Here is a 27,893-nt window from a genome sequence, read left to right on the forward strand (position 1 = left end):
TTATGGTGCCCTGATTAATCTACACATTAGGTTATATTTATACTTGTTAGTCATTTTTATTTTACAGAAAGTGGAATTCTTGCTGACATGTACCCTGGTGGTGACGATGATACACAATCCCATCGACGGGTTGAGAGGTCTAACTCCACAATTACCACACTTTCTGTTGATTCAGCCCTTTCTCCGGTCTCATCTGCCTCACCTGTGTCTCCAGTTGCACCCACTTCACCTTCCCTAACCACAGTTTCACCTACAAGACCGACAGATGTGATTTATGAAGTTCCATCTATGTCGCCTACTGCTAAGGATTCTTCAGCAAAAACTCTTCTCACCACTGAGGTATTTAGATTTATTCTGTAATATGAATTGTATAAGATTTTCAATACATTTCCTGTATTCAAGTACTCATACCATCTGTAATTCACATTCTGTAGATGCACAGAAAAGATTTATAATTTCAATTTGCTTGAACTTGCCAAGCAGTACTCTTCATCCATCTTTCCACCTTTCACTCTATAGCTATTTCTCATTACTGCAAAGTGTAATTCATGTCAAGAAACCTAACATTTACTTGTGTAAAGTCTAACATGTATTCTTTGAAAATAGTTTTCTATGAAATAGGTAGTTGTGGTACATTTTCAAAGCCCTAGTTTTCCTGATGGTTGTGGTACATTTTCATATCCTTGATTCACCTTTTGCTTATGATTGTTTACAAGAAATTCAGTGAGTTATGCAAAAACTTTACTTAGAACTATGTAAACAAATTGATGGTAAATATTTGTTCTGCAGTTACGTAGTTTTTCATACTTACTTTTCCTTCCTTAACAAGGTAGCATTAGGAGCAAACAAAAATGGCTTCATGTGCACACCTTCTCAATCTAGCTGTCTTGTATAATGTATCAATACCATGTACACTCTTGTGTTAAACACAATATTAAATTTTTGTCATCTGGTAACCAATCTCACATGCCTCCTGCACAGTCTTCTTCATTCCCCTTTATCTATACAGATAAAGGGAAATTCTTTCATGTCTGATTCTTTCATTCCCCTTTATCTATACAGATAAAGGGGAATTCTTTCATGTCTGATTCATTTCAGTTCAGTTTTTTGTAAAAATATATCTCAAGAGACCATTATGGTAAAAGATCTTTATCCTTCCAGGTTTAGTAAGAGGAACCTACTGCCTGACAAGAGGCCATGCTGACCAAGTCGTTAGGATTACTTTATATTTATTGATAGCTCATGTGTACAAAGACTAAAGCTGTTATTATATTAATGATATCATTTTGTAAATAGCTTAGCAATAATACTATGATAAATATATTTTTAGTCATTGTTTTGTCGTATCAAGACCCACCAGCGCTTGATTTGCTGTCTGCTTCTCATATTTAGAGTAGTGATGCCAAATAACCTTATTATCATGTAACTTTATCTTGACCTTTTGATTTAGACCATTTTCTTAACACAAGTCATTTGGTACCTGCTCATGATGTTCCTAGATCGGTTACTGGTCTAGACATTCTCCTTAATTTTTTAGTATCTTGAAGCCTGGCATTTCAGTCTTCCACGTAGCACCATGTAGTTTGATGTAGTTACATGTTTTTGGACAGTTCTTCAGGAAAAGTTATTTAGTATTTTGAGACGTCACAATTCATAACGTGAATTGCTGTTGTCGGACTGTAGTGAATAATGGTGCTACACTGCCTGGTTTGACTTTGTATTATTTCTCTCTCTGACTCACTGTTTTTCTACAGTTGCTTGAACCTTATATTAAAGAGAGTATTCTCTGAATCCCTAGTATGTATCTACCAATCTGAGCACAAGTGATGTGTAAGGCATTTACTTCCCCATTACCAGCAAGATGTCTTTACAGTGTGTAAGTACACTGCATTTACCAGAAATATTTTTACATTTTCATTACATGTATTCTGTAAATTGTAATGTGAATATGAGAATAGTAAAGATGAATTATATATAGAGAAATTAATTTATATAGTATCAGTTTCTGTAAGTAATTCATAATTTAGTAACAGAGCTCAGTCATATATAAACATATTTTTGGGATGTATGGTGTCATATTTGGTTGTCTTGTTTTCTGACTGCAGTTTTCTGGTATTCATTGATTTTCTGCATGACATACCAAAAGTACCTTGTATTGTGTAAATATTTTTTGTAATAATATTTTGTATAATTTAAACACACAAATCCTCTTTACAAGTCAATGCCTGCATGTTGCATATAATTAGATGACATTAATGTTATGCAATTGCAAATGCAATACAAACATCCTGTCTGTGCCACAGTGTCAGTTGATAAATTCTTCAAAATGTGCTATACCTTTACTAGAGTTTTTCTGACTGACATGTTTATATATTTTTTCTATTTTGTAAATATATTTTTTCTTATCATATTTGCCTTATTTTCTAATAATTTACAACTGTCATCAGTAAATAAAATCCTCTAAATAAACAAATTGTAATTTTTTACCCAAGAATGAAGCTTTGTGGTCATTTCACAGGCAACTCTGTTTTTCTAAGCAGCTGGCAAGGATCTCATCCTCCAATATTTACCTGATGGGATAAGTTGGTTAAAATGTAATCTTCTCCGATGCCAGAGCCATAGGGCAAAATTGAAATGTTACCATTATCCATAAGAATCGGTTTTCTGAGTCATAATGCCACTTTTGAATGTCACATAACTTAGAAGCAATTGTGTTGCATGATCCAGTGGTGAGTAATGTGAATGTAATAAAAAATATAGATCCAGTGGTGAGTAATGTGAATGTAATGAAAAATATTACACCAAGTAAACTAAAAATGGAACCATGGAATTAGAAATGAATCATAGATCAGGTGAGGGTACAAAGGTTCTGGGAACATTGGAGGCAAAAAGGGTATGTTTGAAAGTATAATACCACCAGTGATGATGTATGGATGCAGGCATGTGCTACAGATGATGATGTATGGTGGATGGGTTGGAAATGAAATGTTTGAGATAAAATTGGGCAATTGTTTGATTAAGTAATAACAGATCATGGTAAAAAGAAGAGTGTGGTTGAGAGAACTGAAATAGTTTGGACATATGGAGAGGATGGGTGAGGAGAGGTTGACAAAGAGGATATATGTGCCAGGGTATAATAAGGAACTAAGGGAATCCACAGAAGGATTTGTGGAGCCTGGTCGTAGATTAGGGGTTGTGCTTTCATTGCATTACACATAACAGCTAGAGAATAGATTTGAGCAAATGAGGCATTTCTTCATCCTGTATCTCACCAATGCAGAATTTGGTAAATAAGTATTGAAAAATAAGAAAAAATGAGTGGGAGAAGGAGGCTATGGTCAGCACATCTGGAATGATTCTCACCTTGTTTCTTAATCAGGCACTGTTTTAACAGTAAATAAAATGCAGTTCATAAAAATAGTACACCATATACACTAAATAATACACTACTGACTACTCTCAAAACTGATACTTTATAGTCAAAATGTGCGTGGAAGTGAGTGATACTTTACAGTGAAAATACGATCAAAAATATTCTAGCTCCTTACTGTCATCTTTAACCAAAGTCCTCCATCACCCCAAAATATATCCATGGAAATGAGGTGCAGCTGTTCTATAATCTTGTCAGTGTGAACAGACACAGGCTGAGTACAAGGGTGGTGGGAATGTTGGTACAGAGTTCATGTGCTAGTCTTCCTCCAACTTACTCCAACTAAAATCAGTCTGAGTCACTTATTTTATCATATTTCATGTATTAACCTTATTCACTTACCTCATCAGTTGATATATATATGAACTTAGGTTTTTCCATCATCATGTAGGTCACCCAACAGTTTCCATACTTTTTAAGGGGTGTTCACACAACTGAGAGATCAACAAATGTGCACTTACAATGATGATAGTTGGGTTACTGAGGAGAGCAGAATTTTTTTCTCATGACGATACTTCGCTTACATGGGAAATGGCAAGCATATATTTAGGAAAAAATCTTTCTTAGCTATCAGACCAAAGCATACAGAGATGATAAAAAAAAAAAAAGCAACAACGAATGATGAGACAATGAATTTGCTGTTAGAAACCATCATCTCTGGGTGGCCTGAAACCAAAGAAACTGTCCCCAACCAGCAGCTGCCTTATTTTTGTTCAAGAGATAAGTTCTTAGTACAAAATGATCTGATATTCAAAGAGACAGGACAGTCATACTTTACACTTTGTGTGTTGAGATCGAGAAGGCAATATACTGGACTCGTACAGGTGTAGAAGGCTGTCTGACGCATGCAAGAATATGTATACGGGGTGAGTATGAATGATGAGATGAAAGAACGCATAGCCATGTGAAATATACAATCAATTCGACTGTGCCCAACAAAAGGAAACCTAATGTCCCATGGTACAGCAGACTGATCATGGGAAAGAATTGGAACATTTTACTGACTGAACTAATTCAGTAACTTTTGGGAAGTTGATGTGTTTGAGTTGATATGACCAGCAGTCATTATAAAACTGAAAGCTCCTTTTGCAAGACATGGAATTCTGTCAGTGCTAATCACTGATGAGCCACATTTTATCAATGAAGAGTTAGGGGAATTTGTAGATGAGTAGGATTTTCAGCACGAGACAAGCAGTCCTAAATACCCTTGGGCAAATGGAATGGTCAAATCAGCTATCAAAGCGCTAAGAGGCTGATCAGATAAGTTATGACCTGTGGAAACATTCTATATTCATCCATACTGGACTACCAAAACACCCTTACACAGGACGTGGAAATGAGTCCTAGCTCATCAGAATCTTGGAAGGACATGAATAGAAAAATTTTTGGATAGGAAACCAGTTACAAAGAATGAAATATTGTAATGCAAATATTATAGCATACTTTCTTTTCTTTCATACTATTCGCCATTTCCCACCTTAGCGAGGTAGCGTTAAGAACAGAGGACTGGGCCTCTGAGGGAATATCCTTACCCGGCCCCCTTCTCTGTTCCTTCCTTTGGAAAAAGAGAGAGAGAGAGAGAGAGGGGGGGGGGGGAAGATTTCCAGCCTCCCGCTCCCTTCCCTTTTAGTCGCCTTCTACAACACGCAGGGAATACGTGGGAAGTATTCTTTTCTCCCCTATCCCCAAGAAGATTGGCATTAAAAGATGTCCTAAAGAAAATGAAAAATAAAAAGCAGGACTGGATAATTTGAAACAATTTTTACAAGGTATCACTAAAGAGTGAGGTAAGTTCAGATGTTTCAAGTATATGTTTAACATAAAAATGAGAAACACCTAAAAATTAGTGGTGGTTAGGAACAAAAATGATGCCATAGTAGGAAAATTGTGCATATAAAATTTATAAGACATTGGGAGCTGGGAAAACTGATAAAGAAAAATCACATGTCGATGAGAAGGAGAATCAAAATGGATTTACATGTGGAGGAAGACTTGAAAACAATATTCGTAATTTACATCGAATAGAAAGTAGTTATAAAAAACTTAGTTGTTATATCAGTAAACTTAAGTAAAGCATTGGACTTAGTAAAAAGGCAAAAATTGATGCAAACAATCATGGAATCCAAAATCTCCCCAAAATTGATTGATATACATGCCACTGTATATAAAGGAGATAGTAAATATATACATAATGGAAAACATAAGAAGGACTTGAACTTAATGAATGGAATAAGAGAGAGATGCAAAGGGACTACTACACTCTTTACATTAATTACATATGAAATTATTTGAGAATTGGAAAACTTAGGAAAAGATATGAAAATGACAAATTTAAAATAAACATGCTCTTCTTTGCAGATGATGGGTTTACACATGTGAAACAAACAATTGATACTCTAATTAGAGCTAGTGTTGAATATTAAAGAAATAAAAGTAAATCAATATGTGAAGTACTTGGGATTAAACAAAACAAAAAACTGTCATGAAATGCAAGAGAGAGAAGGCTATACAAAAAGCAAAGCAAATACTGAACTTAACATATCCTGTCATTGTACAAAGTTGTAACAAAATCTTAATTGGTATGACTTTTTGGAAAAGGGTTGCATTGCCAACTATCCCATATAGCTCAAACTAAGACTAGCAAGTTTACAGAGTACAAAATGTTGTATGTAGACAAATACTAGGAACACCGATATATGCAAAGGAAACCACATGAAAAGAAATAGGTGCATCAGCTACAGAATCTAGAATTATGGGACAGGTAACATATTGACTATATAATGAATGAAAATGGGAATGCATTGCCTGGAAGACTAGAACAGGAAATGAAAACAGAGAAAAACAATAACAAAGTACCATCTGAAAAGAAGACTAGCATACAAGCTCCATAAAGTGACAGAAAATATAAATAAAACTAAAAAATTGGGTATAGAAAATAGAGGAGATGAAAAAATAAAAGGCCTTGAAATGGAAATGGAAGGAAGATATAAAAGAAGAAAAATTATATGATAATTGGCCATTATCTGGAATATTGTATAAATGCATAGAACAAATAATTAACCAGTAAACAATAGAAATCAATTCTCCAGTGGTGAGAAAAGTTGCGATTCATGTGTAGCAAAGGAGGAAGATATATAATCAATTCTATGATGCCCTAGATATAGAGAAAATAAGGCACCCATGATTACAACTGTTTATAAACAAATAACAAAAGATCATAGGACAACACTAGAAAAAAAATTAGGAGCTGTAAAAAAACTAATTCACAAATTTTGAAAAATTAGAGAACAAGGAAGGCTAGAACATAATTATAAGCAAAATAACTATACACAACAGACCTGAGTACAGGAAATTTGATGAATTAACAGAAAAAGGGAGAGAGGTGCCATTGCAAAGGCAAAAACCTCCTGATTAAACTGAAGTTTATGCAGACTTTAAAGGAAAGCATACATTTACAGTAACTACAAAAGAAATGAATGTTTTGTGTTTGAATCCTCATTATGTCAGACTTAGCTCCTGTTCTTTCAAGAAGAATGTTTGGGAGGAATGGAAGGAACAAATTGAGAAAATTATGCTGCTCCTTTATCTTGCAGATAATTCATCTTTAGATTCATCAGATGAACTTGCCAAACTTCGTCCACATAATAAGGTCCTTACAAGTAGAGTTGTTACTCATTTCCTACCTGAAAAATCATTTTTTTATGGTGAGGCTATGGCTGAACATTTGGTATTTTTTCTGCTGACGCCCAACAGTTTTTATTTTTACTTTTTCTCCAGTCAACTGAATTATAGAGAATTTAATGTAGGGGAAAAAGACAAGGGAAAGCATTTCCGAATTATGGAGGAAGAGAAACCTGTCTTTTAAAATGTCCCGGGTCATAGCTATTGGGAAAGACATAAGAAGGTAGAGAGTTCCAAAGCTTCGACGTGTATGGAAAGTTATCAAAATGGCCAACAGCCATACGGTGATAATGTCACCAGTAGCTTTCCGAGTATTGTGTGATCTACCTAGTGATGGGGTCACACAAACAACTAGCTCTCGGGAGCAACAACCAAAGTAATAGCTACAGAAATGGGAAAGTGAACCAACATGTGGCGTAGGGTAAGCGGGTCAAAAGTTTAGAAGTTTGCATGTGAGAGTTTACAAGTCAGAACGTTTTCGACTCCACTTTCTCAGGTAAGGATGCTGGAACCACTCCAGGTGTGACAGCAGAACTCTATACAAGTATGGATAGACCCTCTGTATAAACGGCACAACTGTAACTGTTTAAAATTTAATGATATTTATTACATGTAACTGACAGGTCTATTTTTTGTAGAAGCACTCTGATATACGTCACTTAGCTTGCAAATGAATATTAAGATACAAGTAAAATTTCTAGAATTATGAAAATTAGACTTAAAAGTAAATCAAATGGGAACAAATACTCTCTACCCAAGACGTTAGATTTATGTGAGTTCGTACTTTGCCACTGGGCATGTGCAGGGTCTGGGGTACACGCGACTTGACAGTTCCACATTGTTATCCAATCAGAAAGCAGGTGTCCGGGGTTCACGTTGCTTAGTGGTTACACATTATTATCCAATTAGAATATATCGTCTTTTCATTTAATCAATCATTGGTCGGTATGCTGAGTGGATGGTCGGGAGCTCGAATCTTGGATCAGTGTTTGTTACGTGAGAGAAACTAAAATTACCCTCGCCATCTGCCGGACATTGCAAGAACTCTGCCATCTCCCAGACGACCCACGACCTGATGAACCCTCGAGGACCTACACTTTCTACTCTGATTAAGGTAACAAGTGTAAAGAGTTCTGGTTGGCTAACCAGGGGCCGGATTCCTGGTTAGGGAAGGTGTTGGTACAACTGGGATCCGGAGCATAACCCTTGATAGGACTGGTTTACATTAGATTAGGACGTACATCATGCAATTTCAATGTTTTTCCGTTGGTATTTGATGTGATTCAGACTTTGCCGCAAGTCATTCGCTTCTTCCTCTCTCCCACATGAAACTCAGAATTCCCCGTTTCCCCCAAGACTGTTGTTATTGGGGAGGATGGGGATATCAGAAATGAGTGATTTGCGAGAGAAATGAGGATCAAAATCGTTCGAATCACATCAACTACCATCAGTTATACATTCACTCAGCAAAAGATCTGTGGAGCAGAAACTAGAATTACCGAATATGTCAGTAGGAAACGATGGAAACTGCGCATTAGAGGGAAGCCTAATAGATTTGGATACAAAGAATGGGGGTCTGAGTACTGATGATGGGTATCTAGTTACCGTCGACTTCTACCAAGGATTTACTAATTAGGGAAATCCTAATGATGAGAAGAAATTTGGTAAATGTGGCGCTACTGTTTTGAGAAATATCCAGTCTACCAAAAGATAAAGGAAACCTTCCATATAACTTCTATTTTGATGACATTTTCTCTCTCCCCATTTTAAAGAGATGAATTGTTAAAAGATTATGGTGCTACTGGTACTGTTAGCAAAAATCAGATGTAAGAAATGCTCTTTGAAGTCAATTCAGTTGATGAAACGAGACCAGCAAACTGCCCTTTCACTGTCCTTCACCCATCCCCACCCCTAGCCTAACCTACTAAACTATCCGAGGATAATGAAGTCTGCATATCAGTGTTCAACTCGCTGGTGCCAAATTATATGTCCACTTTGCCAACAAAATTACTGTATATCTTTTAAACCACTACCGTATCTGTGAACTCATGCAGCTTGCACAGTCACCTAGATCCGTTCATCCCTCTTGTGACTTCCATCAAGACTTTAGGCCAGAGAGCGACAGCAGCTTTACACAACCTAATTCTACTGTATAAGGAAGTTTTATAAGAAACATCAACTCGCCATGTTTACGTAACACATACTCGTCAAATGGTCTGTCTAAATTAGGATTTCAAACGGAAGACGTTTGATTGGTTTGTTAGGTTTAACCGATAGTGACCTACAAGGGTCATTAGGCTTGCAAGTCTTAATTTTTTTCTTCTTTCAGAATGAAGGCCACATACAATAATCCGGTAAAACCTAACCAAACTTTTGGGAAAACAAATAAGGGAAAATAAAGGTAATGAAATGAAAAGTTGTGAATGATTTAATAGAAAGTTGCTAATAAACAATACCAAGTCGGCACAGCACCCATTGGTGCAGCTGCCAGGACTCGGAAAAAATAGGACATCGAAGGGGTAGGCCTTCACCCTAGTATGAAATACATTTTTTAATCTTTTGTTGCAGACTCAAGTCATGGACTAAAGTCCACATCAGGGATGGGCCTTAATAGAAATACGGAGAGGTTGATGAAAGGAAAAAAAGAAGAGGCAAGAAAAAAATGAATTTTGGAGGATATGAAAAGTATGTCCCACCTTTTTTGATCACCTGCTACTACACGCACGGATTACGTGGGCAGTATTCTTCCACCTATCCCCAATATTTATGTATATGTACACGTATATGTATGTATATGTGCGTGTATGGGCGCTTGTATATATATATATATATATATATATCATACTTTGTCGCTGTCTCCCGCGTTAGCGAGGTAGCGCAAAGAAACAGACGAAAGAATTGCCCAACCCACCCACATACACATACACGTCCACACACGCACATATACATACCTATACATCTCAACGTATACATATATATACACACACAGACATATACATATATGCACATGTACATAATTCATAGTCTGCCCTTATTCATTCCCGTCGCGACCCCGCCACATATGAAATGACAACCTCCTCCCCCCGCATGTGCGCGAGGTAGCGCTAGGAAAAGACAACAAAGGCCACATTCATTCGCACTCAGTCTCTAGCTGTCATGTATAATGCACCGAAGCCACAGCTCCCTTTCCACATCCAGGCTCCACAAAACTTTCCATGGTTTACCCCAGACGCTTCTCATGCCCTGGTTCAATTCATTGACAGCACGTCGACCCCGGTATACCACATCGTTCCAGTTCACTCTATTTCTTGCACGCCTTTCACCCTTCTGCATGTTCAGGCCCCTATCACTCAAGATCTTTTTCACTCCATCTTTCCACCTCCAATTTGGTCTCCTACATCTCGTTCCCTCCACCTCTGACACATATATCCTCTGGTCAATCTTTCCTCACTCAATTTCTCCATGTGACCAAACCATCTTAAAACACCCTCTTTTCTGTGTGTGTGTGTGTGTGTGTGTGTACATGAGTGGATGGGCCATTCCTTCGTCTGTTTCCTCGCGCTACCTCGCTGATGCAGGAAAAGGCGATTAATATAATAGATATGAATATTATATTCATTTATTTATTTGTCTATTATACTTAATCGCTGTTTCTCAGCTTTCTCCTTTCACACACTTTTCCAAACTGTCACCAACTTCTGCAGTTTCCTACTCGAATCAGCCACTAGAGCTGATCGGTGAACACCTGACTCATTTCCCAGACCCCTCTCACCCCAACAGACTGAATATTCGCCCCTCTCTCCAAAACTCTTGCATTTACCTCCTTAACCACCCCATCCATAAACAAATTGAATAACCATAGGGACATCACACGCCCTTGTCGCAGATCGGCATTCACTGGGAACCAATCACTCCTCTTCCCACTCGTACACGTCTTACAACCCCTCGGTAAAAACTTTTACTCTGCTTCTAGCAACTTACCTCCCACACCATATACTCTCAAGACCTTCCACAAAGCATCTCTATCAACCCTATCATATGCCTTCTTCAGATCCATAAATGCTATATACAAATCCATCTGTTTTTCTAAGTATTTCTCATACATTCTTCGAAGCAAACACCTTGACACACATCCTCTATCACTTCTGAAACCACACTGCTCTTCCCCAGTCTGATGCTATGTACTTGCCTTCATGTATATATGAAAGTACTATACCCTTTCGGATTAATCATGACGTAAAACTTGATTACCTTTTTTAAGAATAAAACTTAAGATAAATAGATTTGAAATTTTTATACTATTTGTTTTTCTCAAGAAGAGTCTTCATAGAGCGTATTAGGTGAAAATGATCACATGCTATGTAAAGATGACTTTGAATTACTTATTTTCTTATCTGTACACTATGGGGGAGAGATCTGCACTCGCTGAACCCCATCTTTTGAACTTACTCTTACCTACAGCGAGATTTTACCATTACAGAGGCCAAGGATAAAGATTTTAAAGTTACTAACAATAAGTCGTGCGAGTTGAATGTTGTCGAATGTTAAGTGTAACATGGACTGAATGCTCGCAATCCACGCTCATATGAGACAGACAAACAAGAAAGATAGCAGCGTGGGCTATGGAGGGGAACTTGACAGTTTCTGTGTTGCTGGCTTATTGCCTCGCCATTATTGATACTCTCTGTTGTGTATTGGTGTATGTGGAGGACGAATATGGAGGTGGAAATTTGAGTGTCATGAGCTGTGAGAGCATTCCTTTACTTTAATGTGGTTCTCATATATATTATATAATTCTTATACAATTTGACAATAAAGACACCTTATGTTTACCAGTTTAGAATAAGATTATTTTAACAGTTTGAGTAATAATCTGATAATGAGTAATGTGAGGCTTATCAGTGCACACACTGTTTGTAATTTTTGATGTACCATATTCATCTGGGGATTATATTTTAATGGTCTTAATTTATATATAGAATGAAGTAGACCGTCGGATTAATTTATAATCCCCATCTCACTTTGCTGTAGTCTTATGAATGTGGTCGCTGGCGGAGTCGTTTGTTGCAGGTGAACGCTGGATACACATTGCACGTCAAGTTGATGTTTGTTTACGTCTGGTGTGCAGTGCATAATCTTTCAAATGGCCTATATTAAAGAAGGACACTGTGGTGATCTGATGTAGAAAAACTCGAAATAGAATACACAGTGAACTGGGAGAGAAGTACAAATTAAACGCATAGAAAAAACGGGGGAATTCTAAGCTGGTGAAGCATGTCTACTGGAGATGGCAAACAGTATGTACATGTTTGGTTTAACTAGTTTAACACATGATAGTGCAAAGTTTCACATTGATGCACCTCGAAGGTACCTTAGGGGTAAGCATTACTGGCCACGTCACCTTAATACATTCGGAATTTATACACATACATAGTTACACACCTGAATTCTAGTAAAGAATGTTTGTCTGTCTTTGGCACCAGCTCCCCTTTTGAATCTTCATCATAAATTAGGTCCAGTTCGGTCACCAGACTACCTCTATAGTTAACAAGAATGTTTTATTCACGCCAAAACTTATCAGATAGATTGATAGATTTCTATGTTCTGGCTTCAAGTGAATTTGGGATGAACAGTTCCGCACACTAACTTCTCCGAGGCTGGATGATTATTTCATTATGTTTAATCTGTATGTCGTTTTAGGGATCTTTTCATGTCTTGTAACATTTGTCTCTTTTTAAAAAATCTGATCAGCTATAACAATATTGGTTATTTACCAAATTTGCTTTGTTCTCTAATTAGCTTTGAATATCAAATGATTTTGTTCTGCATATAGGTGTTAAGAAAATACAATGACAGTTGCTGTGCAAGTTAGGTTGCTGTCTTCAGTACATTGTCAATCAAATTTATATTCTTTTTCCTGAATGGAGAGCACATCTGATTCAAATATTGTGCATGGGGTCTGTCTAAGCTTATATGTAACTTTCTAAAACTTGTACTGTTCATAATTTCAAAAGTTTTTGTCAGTTACAACTTTGATAGAAAGTTGCTTAGTTAACTTTTTCCAAGATATGGTTGTATTTGTTATTGATCCCACATCCTTTTATTATATTGATCTTTCCATTGGCTTGAGAGCTTGTTTCAATGAATATTGATCTTCATATACTTTAGATTTTTCAGTTCTCGTAGTTGTACACTTCTTTGGATAAAGTTTTACCTTGCTTCAGACCAGGTTCTCATTAATTCACTGTCTTCTTTTAAGAGCATACAGTTATTCTCTGGATACTTCTGAAAATCTTTGTAACATATGTATATAGGAAATGGTGTTTGTGTTTTTTTTTTTTTCAGGGAGTGGTAGATCATTAATGGAAAGCACAGAATCATTCCCATAGGAGTCCATTTTGTTACCGCCACTGTTGATAGGACAGGAGGGAGAAGTTACTCCACTAGTATGTAGTGCAATGGAAATCTCTCTTTCAGAGCTGCCAACCCAAACACCTTTCTTTTCTTTTTCACTAGCAACTTTACTTCTTCATCCCGCTACTCCCTACCCTTTCTAATCTGCCGATCTCCCACCTTTTGCATGCACCATGCATATCTTGCACATGTCATCACTGCTTCCCAAAATATCTCCCATTCCTCACTCAGTCCCCTTGCTTCATTTATAGATATGGCAGTACGATTTTTCCTAGTGAAATACATTTTTTAAATTTTGGTCGTATGTTCATGTAGTTTACATGTATTGTGTATGTAATATATGGGAAGTTCACAGGGGTGCAGTGTTCAGTATATAATGTATGTTCTCATCCTGTACACAGGTACTAATGCAGTGCACAAAATAACAGTCGGACAGTGGTCAATTTCCAACCATTTCTTGGAGATGACCACACAGATTGTTACCTGGTCCGTCTTACCATCCAATCATATGTATAGCTTATGCAACCAGGCTAGGCTTACCCATAGGCCAGGCCCTCCTGAGGCTTAGAAAAGTCGTGCAAAGTTATATATAGAAATGGATAAGAAATTACTATTTCCCTTCCATCTGTTACTGTTCTTCAAAGAGGTAGAATTTAATTTCATTCTCTGTATATAGATATATACATATGAATGTGTGTACCTGTGATGATTCACAATAATTGCTTTATGCTTGCTATGATCGGTGATATCCAACTGTTATCCATGGTAAGAAGTAAATTTGATATATCCCTGGTGAATGCATGGAAAGAGGACATCTTAAAATCAGGGGCCCTAGGCACTGTATAAATTACCAGAAACAATGGTTCAAACCTTAGAACTAAATTGTTATATTAGAATAGGAAAATACTTTGGAACAAATACTATGGGGTCATTGAACATGGGAATTGCTGCTAATTAATGTCTTGAACTCCAGACTGATAAATCTTATTAAAGCTGTGTCTCAGTAACAATATTTTTTATTGTAAGTTACCACAAACTTCATAGAAAAGACAAATGATCCTCATTGCCATCAACAGGTAACCTTTTTATGGGCCAATAGGTTCTGTTACTTGTTTCTTGTATGTGTTTCCATTATCTCTACAAAGACAGAATACTTACCAGACTAGTTTATTCAGTCATTATAACATCTTTAATGGCTCAGTGCCAGAATAATAGTATTCAGATCAAAAACAGGGGAGAATGCTCTTGATTTATATAAAGTGGTCTGTTGATAGAAATAAGTATACTCAACATGGAAAATATAAGTAATTGATGACTTGTGAGTGGATGGAGAAAGTTACAGATACAGGGAAACAGTTTAAGAAATTATTTTGAATACTCTCATATTCCTTTGATAGATTTTCTACTTTGTATTGCTTAGATAGAGAAATCTATACTATAATGTTTTATACTATATATAAAGGAATCTCAAAGAAAGGTAGATTTTGATTCAAAATTCCCTCATGGTTAAGATATATTTATCCTTTTTTTTAAATCATAACTGATGAAAATAAAGGAATTACCATACAGTTGTTAGAAATACAAGGCATTAGAAATATAACTGTTATTTACATTTGTTTCTTTCAGATATGGCTTGATTTTGCCAAATAAGAATAAAGAAGTTCAACCCCTTGGTATAAGAAAACTCAATCCACTTCTGGACTCGGATGATGAACTAGAACAAGATGAGGAGTCTCCACTTAACTGGGTTGAGGCCTCCCTCAAGGTATCCAAAATATGTTTTTCTTTTATATATTATGATTGAGTTTAGAAACTCATTCCTTACAAAGCTTTGCTTTACGTTATGTTATCATTGACTTGAATCTCATTATTTACATACTTGTTTGTCAATTTTACCAAGACAGTTCCATATTTATATGTCAATAGATTTAACTTCACATTGGCAAACTTCTACTCTTTGTCACACTTAAAAGAACTTTATCTGATATTCAGACATACCCTGTGTCTGAATATGTAGATATGTAAATCAGTGGATTTCCATTCTTCCAAGTCTTATGAATGTACAAGGGATGTAGTATACATTCATGAAACTTAATCGCATAACTATAACAAAGTCGTGGCCACAATTGAAGACCATGATATCTCAGAAGAACAATATATTAAAGTTTCTTCACATCCTTTAGAATTATATTGAAGATATTGATTGTTTAAACACAGAAATGAATATTAGTATTCTTGAGAATAATAAAGCCAATTCACAGAGAAGGCAAGCTTTACATAAGTAAGTTTAACACTGACCAGGAACACATTTTATCTCTCCAAATGAACTGCTGAGCAGGAATGAGCGACAGAACACCTGTGTGGGAGAGCTGTGGCAGTATGATGTCATAAGTGGGAAGATTTTGAGTGATAATGGCATTATTTTTTAGGAGGATTTTTCTTACAGATGTCCTGACACAAATAGTTACAGCTTCTATGTGCAGGTAATGTGACTGTGGCACTGTTCATGGTTCACCTACCTTGCTGACAGAATTAGATAACTTATGAGAATTAGATGATAAAGGTTGGTGAGAGAGTTGGCTTAAAAATTCACTCCAGTGGAGTTACAGAAATGTTTTAAGATGAATTCAGAAGAGAATATTGTTCATAAAGCAGATAGTTCTTAGGCCTAACCCTGGGTATTGAGGCCTGAAATATCAGGTGAGCATGGAGAAGGAGCTTTGAATAGTATATCCTTCCACTCATTGTTTGTCAACGAAAACAGGAAGATAATCAATATCTCTATATCCCATACTGTTGGCTTATATCAGGAAAACTCACAAGTAGTTTGGGGTATTGTGGTTTAAGAAATCCTTGTACATCCAGGGGGAAAAATCATAGGGCAACGCCTCCATTTTCAGCTCATGGCTCTTTCAGAGGAATTATCCATCAAGTGAAGGAGTTTCCTTTTTCTTTGTTATTACTAATTTGTTCTTTTCAGGAAAGGAGTTTTTCACTTAGGGCCCTATCTCTTGAACTTTCTCTTATCACCCAGCTTTTTTAACTTATGTATGCTGTCCATTTTCACAATTTCATTAAATTCATTCCATTCATTCACTTTTTGTGTACTGTAAAAGTACTTTTTTATATCTTTTCTCATGTTTGAATTTCATGTAATTGCCTCTGGTTGTTCTATCCATAAATCTTTCAGTGAACTGTTTGCTGTTGATATCGTCAGATTTTAGGCCTCCAACCTTTACCTTTAACTCATTTCTCTTAATTCTGATATTGTCTTTGTTGCTCTCCTATGAACATTTTCTATTGGTTCTTTAAGTGTGGTAACCAAATTTGAGAAACGTATTCTTGTATCCCACTGTAGGATATAAAAAGTTTGGTGAGCATCGTTTCCATATATATGAACCCTTTTTTGGTATTTAGCTGCAGACATTTTCTCTCCTTTATTGTCCTCTTAATGTGGGTCTCTTCCAACAGGTTAGGGATAAAGTTGACTCCCAAGTCCCTTCATTGCACAGATTTCTACTATTTATATCCCATTAGATAATTTTCAATATGAATCATTCTTTACTTTGTTCCATTCTCTTTAATTTGCATTTGCCTGAGTTAAATTTCATCATCCATCAAAGTAAACTATGGGGGTTAATCTTTGGGGCTTGCATGTGGATGGTACGTTCTGGTTTTGCTGCACTGTACATGACACATAGAGACAGAATGTGAGCAAATGAGACCATTAGTTGTTTGTTCCTGACATTACATAGTGACAGTACTTTGCCATAAGAAAGAACAATACCTTGAATTCATCACATCTGCATTTTAATTAGGACAGTGTAAGAGCTTTTATCCTGTTTCAATATTTCAAATTTTTTACTTAAATGGTGTTAGCAGTAAAAATCTTTGAATGTGTTCTAGAAATTTCTTGGGTCTGATATGGTGATGTTAGCATGCAGCATTATTTTACTCTAAGTAAAGCAAGTGCATTGAACAGTTTTATGAGTTATGTTCAGAATGATGTTGAGGTAGGGTTGCCTCAGAAACAATGGTACATTTATTTCAAGTTTATGATAGTGATTTACGATAACTGGAAATTTCTGTACCCTTATATTGATAACTTATGAATAATTCTTTTGAGTTAAAGTTGAATTCAGTTTCCTTCAAATTTCCCTTCATTCCACCTTTTTGTCATTCTTTAGGAAATGTTCTACAACAAGGTCTTGAAGGGGGATCCCCCATGTCAACTCAGAATTATTACCCCTTTTTGTTGTCTAATTAAGGTGATGGTATCCCCTTGTTAACTTGGAATCATATAACCACCCCATTTTTAACCAAATGAAATGCACTGTTACATTAATCTGAAAATTACTAAGCTAATGATTTTGCTGCATTTCTTTCCCTCAGGCATTACCAGAATGTAGCATTATGAACTTACATAATTACTTAATTAGATAGTAGTTCATAGGGAGCCACAGACTTGGGAGGTATTTTACCGATACTACCCACCTGGTTATTGGGAGGGTTAATGCCGGCTGTGTAGTGAGCCAGCACTTCACTGGTTGTCAAGTTACACCCCTTTTACTTAGGTAGCTGTCTTTTCGTTTTGCCTCACGCACACATGGACTGCTGGTGTTCTGTCCAAAAACATATAATCTCTCCTCATTACACATTGCACTAGACAACACTTAACTCACACCACTCATTCTTTGTAACTAGATTTTCCTGCAGGGAGCACTGTATGGTGGCCCTGCCTTATGGCAAAATGGTAAGAACAGTAGATAGAAGTACTATGTAGCAATGGTGGACAGGAGTTAGGTAGAAATAGTAGGTAGGAACATTAGCTTGGAGAATTAGGTAGAAGTAGTAGGTTGGAACATTAGGCAGAAACATTAGGTTGACACTTAGGTAGAAGTAGTTGGAAGGTACATTAGGTAGGAGCCTCTGAAAACACTGTGCTACAGTTGACCTCTGCCAGCGGCATGTTATGGGTGAGGCATAAAGGCTAAGAAGTAGCACTTGAGTTTAACAGTTATGGAGACTCTTTTGCCGTGGTCACTCCTTGAAGGGAATTCCCACAGGGATTTGGCATTAGAGATGTAGATATACACATCGATAGATAATTACTTTTTCACAGTTTTCATGTGAGGGGGATATCCCCAGACCCCCTACTTAACCCACACTCACGACCACCCTCTTGCTAAAATTTTACAATTTGTGCACTACCTTCAGCAAAATAGTTCATGCTTAAGATTTCTTTTATTTCCATGATAGTGATGTATTGAAATTAGATCTTTGACTTTTTATGTTAATGCCCATTTATTATATCATATAATCGTTTTAAGGAATCTTGAATGCTTTTGACATACTTGGGTGTTTATTATCCATTTTGTGCATTTTATAGAAATCAGCTGGGAATTCTGGACAGCAGAGCCTGCAGAAACGCTTATTACGGGAAGCATTGGAAGAAGATGCTTCTGTTTTCCAGTATGATGAAATTTATGATGAGATTCATGCTACCAAGAATGCTCAAGTTTCTGCAAAGAAACAGACTGCAGACAAGCAGGTAATGATTACTTTTTCTTGTAAGAAGGAATTTTACTGATTATTTTTCAAAGTCGTAGGTATGTAGTCTCTGTATGATCTCAGTATTTGATAAGATTGGAAGATTATATCTGTAATGAGCTGAATCTTGTGAGATGGGGAGAAAACTTTTGAGAACTCTTTGAGGGTAATGGTATAAGAGATATGGGTATTGGTATGATGAGTTTTTAAATTTGGAGAACACAAAATAAATATGTGGGAAAGACAGTATAAAAGTGGAGATGAGAAGAGCGACAGTTAATCACAAAAATGGGAAAAACATGAAGTGGGAAGTGGTGAAGAGTGGTGAGACATCAGTTGGGTGGATATAGAATAAGTGTGATTGTAGGGGTTAAAAAGTGCAAATTATGTGTTCACTGTGTATCCTCTTCATTTAGCTACTTCCTTACTGCTTCCAGCCAAAATACATACACAATATCATCAAGCATGCTGAGAAGCGTAAGCTAGAGGGTGAGCGTCGCACTGAGCGTAAAGTCCAGCAGGAACGTGAAGCAGAGGGTGATCAGTTTGCTGATAAGGAGTCATTTGTAACTGCTTCCTACCTTAAGAAATTAGAAGAGCTAAAGAAGGCTGAGGCAGAGGCCAAATTAGAAGAAATGCAGGAGGGTAAGTTCTAAGACTGTAAAGGTGGATGTGAGCACAGAGCTTGGTTTTAGAGTTGATCATAGTTTGCTTCTGTGCTTTTCCATGTGCCACCTGTGTGTGAGAAATATTGAGAAAAACAGATGGATTTGTATGTATCATTTATGGATCTGGAGAAGGCGTATGATATGATTGATAGAGATGCTTTGTGGAAGGTCTTAAGAGTATATGGTATTGGAGGTAAACTGCTAGAAGTGAAAAGTTTATATCAAGGATGTAAGGTATGTGTACAAGGAAGAAGAGAGGAGAGTAATTGGTTCCCAGTGAAGGTCATTATGCAGCAGGGGTGTATGATATCCCCATGGTTGTTTAATTTGTTTATGGATGGGGTCTTAGAGAGGTAAATGCAAGAGAGAGTGGCAAGTATGATGTCTTTCAGGGATGAGAGGGCCTGGGAAGTAGTCAGTTGTTGTTTGCCAATGATACAGCACTGGAGGCTGATTCAAGTGAGAAACTGCAGAAGTTAGTGACTGAATTTGGAAAAGTGCGTGAAAGAAGAAAGTTGAGAGTAAATATGAATAAGAGCAAGGTTATTAGTTCAGCAGGGTTGAGGGACGAGTTAGTTAAGATGGAAGTTTGAATGGGGAAAAATTGGAGGAAGTGAAGTGTTTTAGATATCTGGAAGTGGATTTGGCAGCAGATGGAACCATGGAAGCAGAAGCGAGTCATAGGGTGGGGTTGAGAGTGAAGTTCTGGGAGCGATGAAGAATGTGTGGAAGGATAGAACGTTATCTCGGAGAACAAAAATGGGTATGTTTGAAGGAATAGTAGTTCCAATAAAATCGTATGGTTGCAAGGAGGAGGACAGATGTGTTGGAAATGAAATGTTTAAGGACAATATGTGGTATGAGGTGGTTTGACCTAGTGGGTAATGAAAGGGTAAGAGATGTGTGGTAATAAAAAGAATGCGGGAAATGGCAATCAAGGATAATAGATAAATGAATGAATATATATATTTATTTATTATTATACTCAATCACCATTTTCAGCATCAGTGAGGTAGCACCAGGAAACAGACAAAGAATGGCCCATCCACTCATATACACATATATATATACATAAATGCCCATGCACACACATGTACATACATATCTATATTAATATATGCACATATACATACATATACATATAAACATATGTACATATTTGTACTTGCTTGCCTTCGTCCATTCCTGGCACCACCCCGCCCCACAGGAAACAGCATTGCTTCCCCCTGCTTCAGCGTGGTAGCGCCAGGAAAATGGACCAAAAAAGGTCACATTCATTCACACAGGTCTCTAGCTGTCATGTGTAATGCACCAAAACCACAGCTCCGGTCTCTACCTGTCATGTGTAATGCACCAAAACCACAGCTCCCTATTCAGATCCAGGCCACATACATCTTTCCATGGTTCACCCCAGACGTTTCACATGCCCTGTTTCAGTCCATTGACAGCACGTCAGCCCCGGTATACCACATTGTTCCAGTTTACTCTATTCCTTGCATGCCTCTTACCCTCCTGTATGTTCAGGCCCTGATCGCTTAAAATCTTTTTCACTTCGTCCTTCCACCTCCAATTTGGTCTCCTGCTTCTCCTTGTTCCCTCCACCTCTGACACATTTATCCTCTTTGTCAATCTTTCCTCCCTCATTTTATCCATATGTCCAAACCATTTCAACACACCCTCTTCTGCTCTCTCAGCCACACTTTTTATCTCCACACATCTCTCTTACCCTTTCATTATTTAATCAAACCACCTCACACCCCATGAAGTCCTCAAACATTTCATTTCCAATACATCCACCCTCTTCCGTACAACCCTGTCTGTAGCCCATGCTTTGCGACCATGTAACATTATTGGAACTACTATTCCTTCAAACATACCCATCTTTGCTCTCTGAGATAACGTTCTCTCCTTCCACACATTCTTCATTGCTCCCAGAACCTTTGCCCCCTCCCCCACTCTTTGACTCATTTCCACTTCCATGGTTCCATTCGCTGCTCAGTCCACTCCCAGATATCTAAAATGCTTCACTTTATCCAATTTTTCTCCATTCTCCAGATCCATAAATGCCATCTGTTTTTCTAAGTATTTCTCACACACATTCTTCAAAGTAAACACCTGATCCACACATCCTCTACCACTTCTAAAACCAAACTGCTCCTCCCCAATCTGATGCTCTGTATATGCCTTCACCTCTCAATCAATATTAGTAAGAGATTAATACTAGTAAGAGATTAGGGAGGATTTCCTTTGCCAGAACTCTCTTTGACTCTGCTGCCAGCAAGAGGAAGGACTCAGGTAGTAGAGTACTGGCCCCTCCCATGACCCCAGCAAATTTAAGGATTTCTCCTCTTTGTACACTTTATTGTGTGACTCTGCCATCAATGAGAGGGAGGGCTCAGGTGGTAGTATATTGGTCCCTTCCAGTACCCCAGCTAGCTCAAGGAATATCCGGTCCCTTACCATTCTGATGCTCTGCCTTTCCTTCAATTTTCCATTCTGACAGTACTATGTCTGTCTCTGCCATAGTTAAAGCAACTCTCTTTGGTTCCTATTTCTCCTCTATCTCAACTTTGGATTACTCTAACATTCCTTCACCTCGTGATACCCCTTACTAATCCTCTGCCCCTTTCCATGATCTCTTTACAAACTGTCCAAAGACTGCTTATCTACCTGAACAGAAGCAAGCCTTACGGTCTGGATGGTATCTGTTCATGTTTACTGCAAGAGTTTGCCTCTGAACTTTGCACCTGTGCTTGCTTGTCTATTCTTTTTTCTTTTTCAGGCCAAAACTTTTCCTTCTCCTCAGAAGTATGCATTGATACACCCCATCCTTAAGAAGGGTGACCGTTCTGACCCCTCCATCTATCATCATAGTGCCTTGATATCTACTATTTCCAAAGTCTTGGAATCCTTCCTTAGTAAACTCAGACTTGGACAGGATATCTCAATGGGGTAGACAAAGTCTAGTTAGGTCTTAAAGACCCAGTTTCTACCCATCTTTCTATCGAAAACTCCACACAACGCTCATGTCTCCTTTGACAGTTATGTAATCCCACCTCGTGACTCAATGAACATACTTGGTATTACTTTAACATCCAATTTTTCCTGGAAACTCCACATTATGGAATAGCTAAGACTGCCTGTAAGAAACTGGGTGTCCTGTTTAGATTTCAAAACTTATTTTCTTTTGAACATTTGCTCCATGTATACAAGGGATTGATTCATCTTTGCATGGAGTACTGCTCTCACATCTGGGGTGGTTCTAGCTCTGTTTCCTTACTTGATAGAGTTGAGTGGAAAGCAGTCCGACCTCCAAACTCTCCCAGGCTAACTTCCAAACTTGATCCTCTTGCCCTATACCACAATGTTGGTTCACTTTCCCTCTTCCATAGGTATTACTTTAGTTTTTGTTCCTGAAAAACTTTGAAACTCTACCTTTTCATGTCTTTTCCAGTATCTATGACCTGGCGCATTTTAAAAGACAGGCTTTCACTTCTCCAAAATTTGTAAATACTCTCCCTTGTCTATTCTTTTTCCCTTTCATAATTCTGTTTATATATTTCAATTAAGGCTTGACTTTTATGTGGACTTTGATGCATGACTGGGGCCTTCAAAATTGAGAAAAAAAAATATATATCAGGCCCCCAGAGCAAGTGTAGTGATTGATTGCTTGAAGACTGGCCCAAAATGAGTGAGCTGCTGTTACCATGGATTAATGTTGAGCAGTAAATGGGGAAAGCCAACACTACCCCACTAATTTAAAAAAAAAAAATGGGTGGTTCAAAGGAACTAGTTTCCTAAATATCCTAGAGATATCTCATTGCTCACTGCCTTTGGTAAAAAAGGTTTTTCAGATCTGTGGATATTTTGCTGTTTTCCCATTGTTAATTCTTTGTTAATTTGTATCCATTACACCATCATCAACTTTTTGATTAAATGATCTGTGCAATCATTCTTAAATGCACTGAGGTTCGTGCATATTTTGTTATTCTTCCATACTTACTTCCTCACAGATGCATGCACCTTATTCTTAACTTTCATCGCTCGTGTTTACTTGCAAATTCCTTTTCTTACAATCATCCTTAATTTCTGTATAGGGTTTATTGCTTTGTTGTGGCATCTTTCAGTGACTTGATAGCTGTCTTGTAAGAAAAGCATGCATGTTATGTGAGGATCATTCAAGTTCATATCAGACATTAACAGGGTTAGGATCCATTCATCCAACCACCTGAATTGTGTTTTTCCTTTCTGTTACAATTGAAATGAAACTGGAATGGATGAGTAAGCAACCTGACTTATCATGCATGTACTCCTGTTTTATGGGCAAAATAGGGGAGTCTGATCTTCCTTTAATTTGTTATCTATTTATATGTTATTTTAACATCCAGACCTAGCTCTGCATGCATTTGTAATTTAGTTGTTTTTGATAAACTGATTTCAAGAAGATATACATAATGTATCAGAGTTATTTCTTGGTCTCAAGAAGGATTATGGGAGTATAGAGCAAGAATTTTATAGTGATCCCTACCTTGCGATTATTGATTAGAACCATCTACTTTAAAGTTGATTTATATCAGTGTAAACATATAGAATTTGCCTGGATTTTTATGATTCAACTCACTCCTGTATTCTTCACTAAATCTACAAATATATTCTTTTGGTATGAATTTGGAAAAGAGCATTGCCACAGCAGTGACCCCCTCTTGAGTTCAGTGGATTTCATTGAACTGAAAGTAGACAAGAAATTCTTGTAAGGTTTCATTTCATCCTTATATATTTATATATGTAAGGTGCATTATGTTTATGTAAATGAAATCAATGAATTTTTTATTTTCTTCCAGAAAAAATTGATGTTATGAAGCACAAAAATTTTGGGGCTTTCTATAATCATCTTTTTAAACAAAGGATGGGAGAATCTGAAATGAAAAAGGATCCTGAGAGTGAAGTTAAAAAGGAGCCAGAGAGTGAAGAAGAGGATATTACTGAAGTTGAAACTATAAAGAGAAGAGAAGACACAAAGCGACAGAAGCACTATCGCACACAACGAGACTTGAGTGAATCACCAGAACGGCAAGTAAGGGGGGCACCTAAGGCAGTGAAACAAACTACAGTAAGCTCTGAATCTGAGGATGAAGAAAAGATTGAGTCATACAGGGATAGGAGAGATAGATACAAGGCCATGGAAGAAAGAAAAGAAGAATTAAAGGGAAAATACAGAGACAGAGATCATGAAAGACGAAAAGGAAAGCATCGTTCCCCAGATAAGAGGAAGGATAGTGGTCGCCCACGGGAAAGTCATTCACCAGATAAGAAAAAGGATAGGGGCCGATCAAGAGAAAGAGAAAAAGGGGACAAATCAAGAGACAGAAGATATGGAAAAGATAGGCTTCAAGAACATGAGAAAAACCATAGAGGAAGGCAGAGATCACGATCACGAGACAGACATCGTAGACATAGCAGATCCAAAAGTCCCCATCCCAGACGGGGAGATGAAAGAAAGCGGCGTGATAGTCGTTCTCGTTCACCGCAAAAGAGGTCAAGGAGTCAAGAAAAACAGAAAATCAAAGAGGAACCTAGATCTCCAGATAGAAAGGATAGGGTTGGTACAAAGGATAATATAAATGATAAGGAGACAGAGAAAGAAAAATTGAACAGTGACAAGTTACCCAGTGAAGGCAATCTTAAAATAAAGAAAGAGAGTGAGTTAGAAGAGAAGGAAAAAAGACTTGAGAGAATACGTAAAGTATTTACCAAAAGAACAGTGGGAGAAAAATTTGAACAAGCCCTTCAGCGATATTATCAAAGAAAGGCTGAAAGAGAATCACAGGGTTAGATTGTCGTGCTTAAATGTATGGAATGATTTGATTGAAAGATATGAGTGATGAATTGCTTTTATGGAAGTATTATCAGATTTTGATAATTAAAAGATGTGAGTGATAGATTGCTTATAGCTGTTTCAAGTAAAACAAAATTTAAAAACTCAGGGAATACTTTCGGTAATCCAGATTGGTGTAAGATGTGAAATCTTAAAATCAGTAGTGAGACCTTCTGACATATATGACAGATTCACGACAGATGAGGGAGGTACTGTGATTTATTCAGAGGAACTTGTTTTCACTTATTTATAAGCTTGGAGAAGAAATGAGGAGTACAGTAATAACATTTTATACATATCTTTCAGCTGCAACCCTTATTGATTTGTTCATGTTTACTAATCCTTGTATTGTACAGAAATGATGTCATGGCTGCATTTTCAGTTACTGTGATTTTAAGATACCATATTTCAGTGAACCACATTCATTATACAAGAACACATCAGACGGATTTTTTCTGAATAAATTGATAATGGTCAAGTGTATTTTCTTTTCCTTTCAATGCGTGTAGATATAGTACACAAATTTGATTATCTTAGGAATTTTACGGCAAGGCCCAGTCACAAAGTCACCTTAGGAATGAATATATATATATTTATATTATTTTTTTTTTTTTTATTATACTTTGACTCTGTCTCCCGCGTTAGCGAGGTAGCGCAAGGAAACAGACGAAAGAATGGCCCAACCCACCCACATACACATTTATATACATACATGCACATATATACATACATGTTTATATATATATATTTTTTTTTATAGATATTCAATATTTTCCACATTAGTGAGGTATTAAGAACAGAGGGAAAATCCTCACTTGGCCCCCTTCTCTGTTTCTTCTTTTGGAAAAGTAAAAATTGTACCCCTTTTATGAGGCTACTACATCTTCAAGGTTGCATGACAATAAGTAGCAAGGAGAGCATGGATTTTCTTTGGAATTAGAAATTTTTTGATGATTATACATTTTTTCATCCATTGACAGTAGTACATGCTCACAGGAGTTGACTTTACTTTTACAGCATAATCTCATGCAGGCACAATCTAGTAATGCCAACCTTTTGTATATTATCGTATTAACCTTGGGTTCTGAATTAGGGCATTTGAAGTGGTCAAGGTAAACAGTTGAATAGCTTTTGCATCTTAGTTTGGTGTGGATAGCAGCTCTGATTTCAGGACCTTATATATATGGCAGCAATAGAGTGGATTGGAGGTTGTTGGTTGTTAGTTTTTGTGTTACCTTGTTAAGGTGGGAAAAGTGGTTAGGCATAAGAATTTTTTTTTTTATTGTCATACCATCTCAGGACCCTTTATATTATGGTGGTCCTGCAGCTTTGAGGCTGCATTCCATGCAAGAGTAGGGAAATGATGAACCATTTTGGAGTGAGAAAGTCTTTGAAACTCTGCTGCTTTCTATTCATTGATGAGAAAGTGATTTCTGGCTGCCTGGTAACCACAAACGCTCAACATTTACACAATGATACTCCCAATACAGTCCCACCTCAATGTGCTTATCACTTGTTTCTATACAACAGCACTAGACCCCTCCTTCCCAAATCATTCAACGTCTAACCAGCCTTCAAGTAGAAATAAAAAGCTTACCTTCCCTCACACTTCGGCAACATCTACTCACAGTTCCCCCTACCTCCAACAAGTATAACACTGACAAAACAATTACACACCAAATGACCCTACAAGCACTAAACGTCTATCCTCCAAACTCGATCCTAAACTCCTACCCACCAGATATACACCCGTCAGATACTACATTCCCCAGACAAATTCGAGTCACACTCCCAGTTATGATCTGGAAATCACCCATTTCTACAACACTGCAAACATTGTTTTAATATATCCCAAGATGATTGATGCCCATGATGCTTCTACCATAAAGAAGACACCTAGCACTTTCTACTCATTTGCCTTTATGACATGTGGCCCTAACCAGTGCATACGGCCAGCTTCCTGAGTGCTGCAGGAGCCTCTAAAGGAAAGAAGGGACTCTTGGGGCAGGAAGAAAGTTAGCAAGTATACAGCGCTGTTGGCTGATTCGGATGAGAAACTGCAGAAGTTGGTGACTGAGTCTGGTAAAGTGTGTGAAAGAAGAAAGATGGGAGTAAATGTGAATAAGAGGAAGGTTATTAGGTTCAGTAGGGTTGAGGGACAAGTTAATTGGGACGTAAGTTTGAATAGAGAAAAACTGGAGGAAGTGAAGTGTTTTAGATATCTGGGATTGGACTTGGCAGCGGATGGAACCATGGAATTGGAAGTGAGTCACAG

General features: G+C 37.2%; 2 protein-coding genes across 3 annotated transcripts in view; both read left to right on the top strand.

Annotated features, from left to right (window-relative positions):
* Positions 1-2,473, top strand: part of LOC139767267 (uncharacterized) — a 606,901-nt gene extending 604,428 nt beyond the window's left edge. For both annotated transcript variants that reach the window (XM_071696579.1, XM_071696484.1), the window contains exons 21-22: positions 68-339; positions 1,162-2,473. In XM_071696579.1, coding sequence (XP_071552680.1) covers positions 68-339; positions 1,162-1,167 — 278 coding nt within the window. In that variant the 3' untranslated portion in view covers positions 1,168-2,473. The remainder of the gene's footprint in view (positions 1-67; positions 340-1,161) is intronic.
* Positions 2,474-12,163: 9,690 nt separating this feature from the next.
* On the top strand, positions 12,164-26,096 carry LOC139767346 (uncharacterized). Its single transcript, XM_071696702.1, has 5 exons — positions 12,164-12,408; positions 15,152-15,290; positions 18,915-19,076; positions 19,513-19,720; positions 24,585-26,096. Exons 1-5 carry the CDS (start codon positions 12,386-12,388, stop codon positions 25,574-25,576), a joined length of 1,524 nt encoding a protein of 507 aa, XP_071552803.1. The 5' UTR covers positions 12,164-12,385; the 3' UTR covers positions 25,577-26,096.
* Positions 26,097-27,893: the final 1,797 nt, after the last annotated feature.

The sequence above is a fragment of the Panulirus ornatus genome, chromosome 1 (genome assembly GCF_036320965.1).
Source record: "Panulirus ornatus isolate Po-2019 chromosome 1, ASM3632096v1, whole genome shotgun sequence".
NCBI classification, from domain to species: domain Eukaryota; kingdom Metazoa; phylum Arthropoda; class Malacostraca; order Decapoda; family Palinuridae; genus Panulirus; species Panulirus ornatus.